General features: G+C 61.5%; 1 protein-coding gene across 6 annotated transcripts; it reads left to right on the top strand.

Moving 5' to 3' along the window:
- Positions 1-205: 205 nt before the first annotated feature.
- Positions 206-8591, top strand: CDC34 (cell division cycle 34, ubiqiutin conjugating enzyme). Of its 6 annotated transcripts, none has more exons than XM_047100825.1 (5): positions 206-398; positions 3204-3290; positions 3401-3498; positions 4280-4414; positions 6227-7593. In XM_047100825.1, the coding sequence occupies exons 1-5, from the start codon at positions 222-224 to the stop codon at positions 6432-6434; spliced, it is 705 nt and encodes a 234-aa protein (XP_046956781.1). In that variant the 5' UTR covers positions 206-221; the 3' UTR covers positions 6435-7593. The 6 variants fall into 6 exon arrangements, with proteins under 6 accessions (XP_046956781.1, XP_046956780.1, XP_046956779.1 ...); XM_047100824.1 differs by having other exon boundaries at positions 207-398; positions 7540-8591; XM_047100823.1 differs by having other exon boundaries at positions 207-398; positions 7492-8591.
- The last annotated feature ends 3553 nt before the right edge of the window (positions 8592-12144 follow it).

Below are 12144 nucleotides of genomic sequence, written 5' to 3'. Positions count from 1 at the left end.
CCGAGGCGAGCGCCGGGCGGGCGGCGGTGCCAGAGCGAGTGGAGCGCTCAGGGGCCCCGAGCGGCGGCGGCGGCGGCGGCGGTGGCGTAGAAGAGGAAGGCGGCGGCGGCGGCCCCAGCCCCTCCCCGGCCGGCGCGCGGCCCGGCCCGTCCCGCGCCTCCGCGGCGGCCCCACGGCCCAGCGCGCCCCCGACCCCGGGCCCCGCCGCCGCCGCCGCCGCCATGGCCCGGCCGCTGGTGCCCAGCTCGCAGAAGGCTCTGCTGCTCGAGCTCAAGGGGCTGCAGGAGGAGCCGGTGGAGGGCTTCCGGGTGACCCTGGTGGACGAGGGCGACCTGTACAACTGGGAGGTGGCCATCTTCGGGCCCCCCAACACCTACTACGAGGGCGGCTACTTCAAGGTGAGCCCGCGGCTCGCAGTCCCGGTTCCCACCCGGCCTCTGTGCCCGCGGCGGTCCCCGTCTCCCTCGGTCTAGCTGGTGGTTCTCTCGGCCACCCCTTCCGTCCCTGGAAGCAGCTCCAGGCCCCCGCCTTCCCAGCCGGTCTGCCGGATCCCCGGAGAGAGGGCTCGGGGCGCTCCCTGTTTGTTTGGGGGTGGGGCTCGTGCTTACCTCAGCCTCTGGCGGACCCGGGCCCTCAGCTGCCTTCCCCGCCCCCTGCCCGGAGGAGACAAAGAGCCTCCCCAGACCTAGCAAGCTCTATTGTTGGGGAGCACGGGGTTGGGGAAGGGAGGGAGGGAGGCCAGACTGGGGGGGCTGCTCCGCCACTTGTTTGGGTTCCAACAAAGGCTCAGATGGGGCCTTGCCAGCTGGGGCCTGCTTGGAAAGCAGCCACTCTTCCCGATAGCAGCCGGCCAGGCCCACTTGGCTTCCTCTGGAGCTTTATGTAAGTTGTTCTCTAGGGAACGTTGAGGCAAGACTGTGGCATCACTGCCACTCTCCACTTTGTCCCTGGGAGCCACACCTCAGAGAGCAACCCCACGGACCCGGGACCCTGGCCTCCAAACCTGGGGCCCCTCTCTTGCCGCAACTTGCTTTTCTCAGGTTTCGCTGAGCAGGTGTCCTTTTGGGGCTCAAATCTCACGTCTGGGTCGTTTTCTCTGTCCCCTGTGATAGTTTCATCCCGGGCAGTTCTTTTCTGGGAGCAGGGAGGGGGTGCTGGCCCTGGCACTGGCTGTGTTTCGCGCTAGTGTGACAGAAGATCTGAGCCAGAACCCAGGCAGCTTTCTTGGTCTCACCATTTGAGCCCCCACGTGGCCTTGGAAGGACCCTTGTCAGATTGTAGGGCTTTGCTCTTTGAGCCAGAGGGATGGGGCAAGGGGTCTGCCTGCATGAGAGGTGGGGAAAGGGCCCTCAGCCTGGGAACACCCTCCCCCAGCCCTGCCAGGTTGGAGGGGGGGGGGGGCGGGCAGAAACCACAGCTAGGCCAGGCTGTGGGGGAGGGGCGGGTGATACTCCCGGGACAGATGTCTGCGTTTGCACTTTTGGCTCCTGTTTTAGCTGAGCCTGCTCAGTGGCTGTGAGGGAGCAGCCTGGTCTGCTGGGGGTGAGTCCTGAGTTGAGATTCCCCTGGTGTTGGGGTGGGATGGGGGGAGGACTGTGGACCGCTCCCGCCTGAGCTGTGCATCAGCAATCCGGCCTCTTGCATGCGGGGACTGGATTTGGGGTTGATCGCCTAATGGTCCAACTAGATCCCTCCCCCAGCCTCCTTTGTGTGCTTCAGGCTGGAGGGATGGGAGCTCCATTCAGAGCCGGAGGTGGAGTCCCACCCTGAGGCAACAGCGAGACTAAGAGACTAAGTGAGCTCACAGATCCGGAAGGAAAGGATGTGGGCTTCTGACTCTTGCTCGCTAACTGGTTGCAGGGGATCCTCCACACTAGGGTTGGGGGATTGTCCCGTTTTTCTGGAGAAGAATGGACTGGGGGTGGGGGCCCTGCCAGATTCGAACACATCTGCCATAGGTTGTGTTGTGTTGTGTCCTCAGAGCAGCCGGCGGGGGACCCGGGGTGGTTTTGGCACCCACCCTGATCCTCCTGTCGAGGCGTGACTGGGTGGGGAGACCCTCTGCGGCAGGTGTGGAACAGCCAGACTGGGAAGTGCCTGGCGGCCACCGCCACTTCCCAGCCACTTCCCGCGGCGCCTTCCTTGTCCTTCATGGGCCATGGTGAGCATCTGGGCGACGCAGTGTACTCAAGGGGGTGCCAGAGAGACGCGGTTCAACAACCTCCTCCCAGCTTGCTTGCTGTGTATCCTTGGGCAAGGTACTTTCCTTCTCTGAGCCTCAGTTTGCTCAGTAGTGAAGGCATCTCTGGGGACGCTTGAGACAAGATGAGGTGGGACTTGCTGGGTGTTTGAGAACAGCTGTCCTCGGGGCCGTCGCTTAGAAACCTGTAGGGCAGGTTCTGAGCTCCGGGTTTGCTCTGCACTCACCAGTAAGTTACCTGCCTCCCAGGCCTCAGCACAATCACCCAGGAACGGAGGGACTTCTAAATGCCCCCGTGCCCCTGCCCGGGAGGGTGACTCTCCAGAGATGGGCCTGGGAAGCTCCATCAGAGGAGCTCAGCTTTGGCTCCCAGCACACTGGCTCGCCCGGGAGAGCCTGGAGCACCACCAGGACCCTAGGCCAGACATCCCCATGTCTGGGACTGGGGCTCAAGCCGCAAACGAAGCTCCTTCCCCTGCTGAGGCCTCGGCAGGCAGCCCTCCCCAGTCTGCCCCAGGACCTTCCTGTCTGCCTTCCTGGCCCCCCAGGATGGATGCTTGTGGGCAGAGAGCCCATCCGTCCAGCGCTGACTCATCTCCTCCCACAGAGCCCAGCCCACAGAGGTGTCGGGAATGATTGCCGAGTGAACACACATCTATTTTTAACCTTCCCCACAGCCTGGAAACTGAGGCCTAGGAGTCGCCGCCATGCTGGGGGTGCACAGCTCCCTGGGGCCTGGCTCCTGGCCCCTCCCACGGGCCTGGGCCAAGAATGGCCTTGGAGTTGCCCTTCAGCAGCAGGAGGGGGGCCAGGGTCCGCTCAGGCCACCCCAAAGAGTCCTGGGGTGGGGGGGGGGTCTGTGAGGGGTGACCAGCAGGGTCCAGGCGGTCCTCCTGCAACAGGGGGGTCTGTCCTGGCCAACGTCCTTGTTTGTGTGTTCGTGGGCACAGTCCCTGAGCAGTGGCCAGCACTGGCTGAGTTTCTGCTCTCTGCCCCTCCCCAGGCACGCCTCAAGTTCCCTATCGACTACCCCTACTCCCCGCCAGCCTTCCGGTTCCTGACCAAGATGTGGCATCCCAACATCTACGAGGTGAGCCCACACCGGGCAGGCCCCTCCCGGCTCCCCTGTAGTGGGGAGGGCACTGCGCTGCCTGGTGGCAGTGCTGTGGGCGCTGACCCCTCTCTCCTGTCCTCACACAGACGGGGGATGTGTGCATCTCCATTCTCCACCCCCCAGTCGATGACCCCCAGAGTGGGGAGCTGCCCTCAGAGCGCTGGAACCCTACGCAGAACGTCAGGTGAGGCTGGGCCAGACCCTGCGGGAGGGACTGGTCAGCACGTGGACCCCTGGCCCCCACAGCATTCCTGACCTTGCTCCTTCGGGGCCTCTTCAGGGCCATGACTCGCCAGAGTACCGTGGCATCTGTCCAAACTGGCCTCCCACCAGGATACTGGGGGCCCCAGAGACCCCAGGACCAATTCTGCTAGCCTCTCCTCTCATTTCTTGGTGCCCCCTGCCCCATCCACCATGAGGAACAGCCTCTGGGAGCCTCGGGTCTGTGTCTTCCCTCCCACGGCCCCTCTGCCTGCCCCTGGGATCTCCCCTCCGTCTCAGGGCTGAGCTGCTCATCCTGAGGGGCTGGCCTCCCTGCCTCGCAGCCTGCGCGTCTTTAGTCCAGCCCGAACTATTGTAGAAGTTGGTGGCACAGAGGGACCTGTTTGCCTGCAGGACGCCTCGGGGATAGGGACATGTGGGACAAAGGTGGTCCTGGCTTCAGCTGCTCCCACGTCATGTTGTCCTGGGAGCTGGGCGGGCAGGTGGATGGACTGCGGGGGGGGGGGGGGGGGGTCGGACCCTGCTGTTCTTGGGGCCTGAGACAAAAAGGGACAACGAGAAGTCCAGTCAGATGTCATCTGCAGGGTTGGGGGGCTGTGAGGGTCCCCAGGCAGGTGCTGGCTTCAGAGTGTCCGGAAGCTCCCCCGTGACGCTTGGGCCTGGGCGTAGCCTGAGAGCCCAGCTCCTAGGTGGGTGGCGTGGGCCAAAAACGCCCTGCACCTGTTGACTCCCTACTTCCCCAGGACCATCCTGCTGAGCGTCATCTCCCTCCTCAACGAACCTAACACCTTCTCGCCGGCGAACGTGGATGCCTCTGTGATGTACAGGAAGTGGAAAGAGAGCAAAGGCAAGGACCGGGAGTACACGGACATCATCAGGTGAGGAGGGCTTCTGTGCAGGCCCACACACCTCCAGCTTGCTCATGGCCAGCAGTCCCAGTAGGGACTTGCAGCCCTGGGGAGGAGCCAGCCAGCCTGAAGCCTACACCTTGGTTCTTCTGCTGGTCTCCTTGCCCTCAACCTCAACCTTGCCCCCCCCGCCCCTTTTTTTTTTTTTTTTTTTAAAGAAAATGGGTGTTCTCTTTCTCTGTCGCACGGTGAGGTGCCCCAGTGTACGTCACAGATGTGTAGCTTAATGCCTGTGAGATGTGTAACACGGTGTGTGCATTCAGAGCACCTGTGGTGCACGTGTGTCGCGCGCAGACCTGGTGGCACATACGTACAGAAGCCCCTGAGTGGTGACCGCCAGGCTTTAACAAGGGTTCGCTGCGGTTTCTTTGCTTTGTAACTAAAATAGCAGAGACTCTCCCGGTCTTCCGTCTGCCCCCGCCCCTCTCTCCTCCCTCCTGGGGAGCCTCTCCCAAGCATTGCGGGGCCTCCTGTCTGCATTTTGGCCCCTGACGCCTATCTACAAACGCTCCGGGACCACGGTCCTTCGGGTACCTGCTCCTGACGTCAACTCTGTTTTCCTACTTTCTTTTGGGGGGGAACATATGTTTTGTGTACTACTGAGGCCTGGTTTATGTCACATTGTATCTTTTCTGCTCAGTGGTTTCTTGCTGTGAACATCATTTACATTTGTAATTTTGAAGCTTGGAATCATTTCCTAAAGGCAGAAAATGATCATGATACTAGCGCATTTAGAAAATTGCTATCTTTTCTAGAAAATAAGTTTTGTCTGGTTAGGAAAGCGATGCATCACTTGGGGATTGGCCAGGACTAATCCTCCACCTGGCGGGTGGTCATTTCCAGTGCTCTCCCCTTCCGAATAAACAGGTGAGCACCCTTGGGACCTTTGCACAGGATGGACACTCAGCGGGCAGGTGCGGGACCAGGGTGGGAACCTGGTCTAAGGCCCTGGGTGTACACGCTGTCCGCTTAGGGCCTAGAGCTGCTTGTGCTTGACCCCCTTTTCTCTCTCCCTGGATTTGTGTGAGCTGCTCTGTGTCTCTTGTCCATTGTTGCTTTTTAATGCAGGTTTACTGACTCGTTTCATGACAGACTTAACCCTTTGTTAGGTTTTTCCTAGATACCCTTTCAGTTTGTCATTTTTTAAGTTTTATTTAGGTGATCTCTACTCCCAACGTGGGGCTCGAACTCATGACCCCAAGATCAAACATGCTTTTCCGACCCTGCCAGTCAGGCACCGCCACCGCCCCCCCCCCCCCCCCCCCCCCCCCCGTCATTTACCTTTTAATTAAAAAAAATGGGTAAGTCATGTGCACACCTACATTAGGACCCAGCCACTTGAGGTCTGAGTATTTACCCAAGAGAAACGGGGGCGCATGTCCACACCAGTACGCACACGAATGTTCAGAACAGTGTCGATTTGCCAAAGCTGTCAACGGCCCAGGCGTACAGCCGCAGGCAAGGGGGGAGCAGGCCGGGGCCTGTCCGCGTAGCCTCAGAAAGCACGTTGGTGTCTGTCAGAGAGGCAGAATGTAAAAGACACAGCAGAACCTCCGGGGGTGAGGGGTATGTTTGCGACCTCGCTTGTGGGGCAGCGTCTCAGGACATATGTGGGTCAAAACTCACCGCCATGCACTTTAAGTTGCCACAGTTCACACAGACGAAGCCCCAGAAACAACTGTGTGCTGAGAAGGCAACGTGTTCGTGATAGAGAAACACACACATCCTGAGAGAAACGAAAAGGAAGCCCCGTAACACTAACACCTGACAGTTTCTGTGTAGCCTTCCAGACACCCACGTCCACCACCACCCTGCCCTGGCAGCCGCTGATCTGCGTGCTAGAAACGTGGAGAACAGCGCCGTGCACGTGCACGGGCCTCACACGCTGTTCCGCATCGTGTGCCGGAGCTCTTTGCCGCCTCGTGCTTCACGCTGGACAGACGCAGGTGTCAGGGGGCCACAGCCCGTAGCTGCAGGCCGTTTCTGTTGATTTTGGTTCTCTTTCCTCTGAGTAAAGTTGTGCCGGTTTTCTTCCGTAGACCTGGCCCGTTTTTTGCTGCTTCCGTGGTATTTTACGTGAGCAGAATCTTCTGAACGATTTCTGCGGTGTCGCACGTGTGACCTGAGTGCATCAGAGCCCCCCCAGGCCACACACGCGGCCCCAGGGTGACCCATGCGCATGTAGGGCAGCCCTTCCCCCGTTTGTTTGTCCCCCGTTGTCGTCCCAGGATAGCTGTCCCCCGATGCCGGGCGGGGTCACAGCCTTGGGTCTGTGGAAGCGAGGAGGCGCTGAGCGGGGTGTCTGCCACGAGTGATGCCGGGTGCTCTGCAGGCCTCCCGGTGCTGCTGCGCGGGACCCTCGTGGGGTCTCGGGGCGAGGGCGCTCGGCTCAGCTCCGTGGCGGGGGGTCCTGCCCACATGGCCTGTTCTTCGCCCCAGTTTTTCCCAGCACCTCCCACGTGGTGCCAAAATTAAAACCAGACTGTTTTTATCCCTGAAGACTCCCCGTGGGCTGGCTCACATGCGCCCACGTGAGCAAGGCTGTGACGGGCGCTTCTGCCCGCCTGTCCCCCCGCCCCCGCCAAGTGTGTTCCCCGCACAACGGGGGCAGAGCCGGCTGACTTGGAGGGCCCCCCCCCAAGTGGGGCGATGCTGCAGGGTTCCGTCTGGGGTGTCATCTGTGCTGGGACGTGGGCTCTCGGTGTCCACCCTGCCACAGCTCATGGGGGCGCCACGCCGAGTCCCCAGGAGAGCTGTCTGCTCTGTCCTGGGCGTGACCCATGGCGCCTGTCACCTCCTGGGCCCGCGTTCCCTTGTCCCCGTTTCCCCCTGGCGTTGGCCCTCTTCATCTGCTCCGCCCCTGTCCGGCCGGCACAGGCAGCTGGAGATCTGGTCCAGCCCCGGTCCCGTCGCCCCTGGTGGCTGATGTCTGCCGGCTTGAACCGCAGTAGTGGCTTCACCCTCCCACGGGGTGCCGCCGGTCTCCATGATTCCTCTCTGGTGGCTCAAGGGGCCCTCCCCTGTGGCGTCTGTGCTCCTGCCTGCAGGGCCCCGAGGAGACAGAGCGGTGACCTGTGGGCCCGTGTCTCCCGCAGGAAGCAGGTCCTGGGGACCAAGGTGGACGCAGAGCGGGACGGCGTGAAGGTGCCCACCACGCTGGCTGAGTACTGTGTGAAGACCAAGGCGCCAGCGCCCGACGAGGGCTCAGACCTCTTCTACGACGACTACTACGAGGACGGCGAGCCCGAGGCTGAGGCCGACAGCTGCTTCGGGGACGACGAGGACGACTCCGGCAACGAGGAGTCCTGACAGGGCGACCCCAAGAATAAACGTACAGATTTTACCTCAGCAGCCCCGGACTGTGTGGCGAGACTGCCCCATGGGAGGGGTGCTGCCCGGCCCCCTGGGTGGTCTCCTCCCGGGCGTCGCCCTCCCTTCCCGCGCGTTTGTCCCGGGTCCCTTGCAGCCCGCCAGGTGGGGCGGGCCTGGGCGGCGGTGGCCTGAGGGACGCGGACCCGCCCGTGTGCGTGTTCAGCTCCTGCTGGCCGAGCCAGAGACTTGGGCCTGCGGCTCGCGCTGACGGATTCACTTGTGGTCACCTCTTCTCTCTGCTTTGGTTTGTTTGGAATCTAAATAAAACGACTTTATGAGAAGCTACAGAACCAACTGTCCTTGGCCTTCCCGAAGGACCGCAGAGAGCGGTGGGCCACCAGGTGCCCCTTCCGGGCCGGGTCACGGCCCCAGATTCTTGGGGCCAGCTGGTCTGCTGGCGGGGCCGGCCATCGGGCCCCAGGCGGCCCCTCTGTGGCCGCAGCACCCCCAAGGAGTCCTGTGTGCTGGTGTCACCCAGGCCCGGTGGCTTCGTTTCAGCGTAACTGTTAAGTCCAGAGTGGCCTGGGCTCAGGGTCAGATGGCATCAGGACTGAGGTCCCCCCTTGGGTCAGACGAGCACACACCCAGCCTGACCAGTCACTGGGCTCAGACGACCCCACACGGGTGGGGGACGGGCCAGAGGGGCAGGTACATCCAGGGTGCACACAGATCCCCACGGCGGCCTGCACACGCCTTTCCCGGTTTGCCCTCGCGGTCTGGTGGTGTTTTAACCTGAATGATGTTTCTCCATTAAAACGTGGAAGGTTTCACTCTTCATCTGTGGCTTTTCTTAAACCCGGAGGGAAGTGCAGGGCGGGGAGGGGCCCCTCTGGACTCAAGTGGTGTTCTCGGCGGGACTGTGGCGGCCACACCTGTTCCCGCTCCTCCTGCACCTAGTTTGGGCCTCTGAGCTCTGTGGGGTATCACCAGCGACCCAGCCTCCGGAGTGGGAGCCTGGGCGTGTGACCCTCGCCCGTGTGCTGAGCAGGTGCAGGCAGGGCCAGGCCAGTGGCTCATGTTTATAACCTCCATAGGGCGCCGAGGCCAGGCTGGGCACTCCCTTCACCTCAGCCTAGAGGCGTTTCCGGGGAGCGGTGTGGGGGGCTGGCAGCCTGCATGAGAAGACCTTGGTGGAGGTCTGGAAGCGGACGGCACGGTGGGGTGGCCCGTCCCCGCCCCACCCTGTCCGGGTGTCCTCACAGCACGGCGGCACGGGCTCCGGCGGGAGGACCCCGGGAGCAAGGCCGCTTCAACACTCGGGGGTCACACGCACCACTTCTGCACAGGGCTGGACACGGGCGTGCACCCACCCAGACCCGAGGGGAGGGGCGCGGACCCCACGTCTCCATGGGAATCGTGTTCCCTTCACACCGTCCCCCACACAACTGCCAGGGAAGCTTCTGCACAGAGATCTGACTGATACCTGAGGCCTTGGGGTTCACATCCCATAACCTATCTGCAAAACAGAGATCATAATTAGGGTTGCCCGGGGGCGCCTGGTGGCTCAGTTAGACGTCCCGACTTCAGCCCTGGCCACGATCTCACGGTTCGTGAATTTGAGCCCCACATTGGGCTCTGTGCTGACAGCTCAGAGCCTGCTGAGAATTCTCTCTCACTCTGTCTGCCGCTCTCTCACTGTCTCTCTTTCTGAAAAATAAACCTTAAAATAATTAGGGTTGCCCAGTTAAATATAAATTTCAGATAAATCATTCTTACTGTATATATGTGTATATATAATATGGTGGGTATATATCCTGTGCAGTGTTTGGGACATGTTTAGAAAGCATTTGTTGTTTATCTGAAATTCCAAGAACTCTCTATTTTTAGTTATTCGATTTGACCGTCCGGATACTAATGGAGCCTACTTCCTGGGGGTGGTTACGGCGAAACTAGACAGGACATGTGAACACACGCTATAAATGCTGATTTTTCTTGAACTCATCCCTCGCCTGACACACCCGACTGGGTGAGGACAGGATGCCACCAAATGGGCGGTAATGGTTTCCAGAGTCTCTGCACCTGGGTGAATTCATCTGCCTGTTGTGATCAGTTGTCTTGGCCACCTCTCCTTTATAATGACCCCTTCGGTAGCAGGACAAAATGCCCAACTCAAACTGACTTAAACAGAAAGGAATTTAATTGGCTTCTGTGAGTGACAAGGCCAGGGATTTCAGGCATAGCCTGATCAAGGCACTGGTTCTGTGCAGTCTCTCCCCAGACCTGTGGTCACCAGAATAACAGTTCCAGAGATGTCCGTGCCCTGATCCCGTAACCTGGGAGCCAGAGAGCTCTCTGAGAGTCAGAGCAGGCAGGGGTGCAGGTCTCCCCTGGAGCCTTCACGGGAGCCAGCACTGCCCACACCCGGACGTTAGCCCCGTGAGGCCCGTTTCCTACTTCTGGCCCCATAGCTGTTAAAGAATAAGCTTGTGTGGCTTCAGGCCCTGAATGTGGTAATCCGTTAATCCGCTAGAGCTGCAAGAAGAAACCGTCACTGGCCGGGCTCAGCTTCCACTGAGTGGCCCTCGTTCTCAGGTGTGCTCCTGTCACCTTGGGCCCACCCAGGCCGACAGGCTAATCACGGCAAGTCCAGAGGGTGAGAGCTGCTTTGGAGAATCCCCACGGAAGAGGCTCCAGACCACGGTCTTCATTGAGCTGACTTCCTGGGCACCACCACGGGAGCCCGTAGCCCCTCTGCTGGCCCTGGGGGCCTGTGTGCAGGTGAGTGGGAGCCAGAGCAAGATGGGGACGGCCCCTGGCTGTCAACTTGAACCTCTCAGGAAACGGGGACTTGGGGCCACTGCTAGGCTAGTAACATCAGGGGTCTGGGGCCTCAGAGCTGAGGTAGCAACGTCACAGGAGGGGGTGGGGCCCCTGCCCGTAACCTGGCTCTCTCCCCAGGGGCAACGCCCTTGAGATTCACATCACCACAGGGTCTGCCCCCCACTCCTCGCCCATACTGGTCTCGCTGCGGAAAGCTAGAGCCCGCCTGTGCAGAGCTGGGGGGCAGTCCTCGTGCGCTCAGGACTGTGCCTCCCACCTAGCCACAGGGGCAGAGCTGACCCACGAGGGTGGCAAAGTCCACACCGGAGGAACCCGGGGCCTGCACGCCATGGCGAAGCCCCCAGATAAACCCACCCTGGAGCCAGCACCGAAGGCCCCAGACTACACTGGTTCGGGTAACCAAAAGGCCCCTGTTGCCTCCTGTAATGCAGAGTCTGGGAGGACACAAGCGTTGGGCACAGATGGATCCCAGCGCTCACAAGAGGTCCTCACGACCCTGCCGCCTCTCAGCCGCGGGATCATGAAGGCTTTCTCTCCTGGCGGCAAGGACGGCTGCCCCTCGGGTCCCATGGAAAGCGCTTGTTTCTAGTGCCGCTGGACCCAGCCTAGGTTTCATGCTGGCCTCTGGACAAATCACTGCTTGAGGCAGAGCCCACGCACGGGGCAAGGCCGGAGCCTCTGCCGAGGGGAACCCAGCCAGGGGCTTGGCGTCTTTGGACACACGCCTTCTGGAGTTCGGGGCAGCGGTGGGAACAGGGGAAGACTGGCCAGACAGGAGCCAGGAGGGGGCTGCAGGCTGCGGGGCGTCCCCAGGACACAAGAGCAGCCTTAGGCCCAGCACCCAGAGTACAACTGGCCTCCAGTATGGAGAACACCTTCAAGATGTTCAAGGTGCTGGGGGCAGGTTGGAGGGGTAACAGCTTGCATCCCAGGACCCCCTGCCCCAGCTTTCCCATCCTCCACTGCTCTCCTCCCCCCCCCCCCATCCCCACTCACCTACCCCTTCCTGTCACCTGTAGCAGGACCAGAGGCTCCTGGCCTTGCCCCAGTGTCCACGGGAGCCCAGTGCAACATGGCAGGCTGGGCGCTGACCCTCGGGGTGGGCCCCCACCAGGGCGCTTCGGGGCCGGGCCTGCAAATGCTGAACATCCAGAGTGTGTAATTCAGCGGGTGTTCGTACATTCACCGGGTTGTGTGACCAGCAGCTCTGGAACATTCCACCTCCCCGGAAAGCAACTCTGTCCCCACACAGTCACGCCCCACCGCCCAGCCCCTCCCCCACGAACCCCCTTCCGTCCGTGGATGAGCCTGTTCGGGACGTTTCACCCACGCGGACTCACACCCCGCGTGGCCCCTCGCGTCTGGTTCCCTCCCTGAGCGTCGTGCGTTCGGGGTCCGTCCGCGGGGCGGCGGGGGCGGGCGCCTGGCTCCTGCTCGCGGCCGAGGGGCGTGAACCTTTCGCAGTGGACGTCCACCTTTTGTGTATGTCCGTCCGCCTGCCGACGGACACTGGGGCTGTTTCATTGGCTGCTGTGAACTGCCTGGAA

This window comes from Lynx rufus, unplaced genomic scaffold (genome assembly GCF_022079265.1).
Source record: "Lynx rufus isolate CCGP_SWC_20201006 ecotype Redwood Valley unplaced genomic scaffold, mLynRuf1.p SCAF_53, whole genome shotgun sequence".
NCBI classification, from domain to species: domain Eukaryota; kingdom Metazoa; phylum Chordata; class Mammalia; order Carnivora; family Felidae; genus Lynx; species Lynx rufus.
Note: the sequence above shows the minus strand (reverse complement) of the source record. Positions and strands in the feature narration are given on the sequence as shown.

What these genes read in the sequence shown, in the direction of transcription:
- CDC34 (XM_047100823.1), top strand. Translation starts at nt 222, where the DNA reads ATGGCCCGGCCGCTGGTGCCCAGCTCGCAGAAGGCTCTGCTGCTCGAG. An exon ending in ACGAGGGCGGCTACTTCAAG is followed by an intron (nt 399 to 3,203) that starts GTGAGCCCGCGG and finishes GCCCCTCCCCAG; the next exon opens with GCACGCCTCAAGTTCCCTAT. An exon ending in GAGTACACGGACATCATCAG is followed by an intron (nt 4,415 to 7,491) that starts GTGAGGAGGGCT and finishes TCCTGCCTGCAG; the next exon opens with GGCCCCGAGGAGACAGAGCG.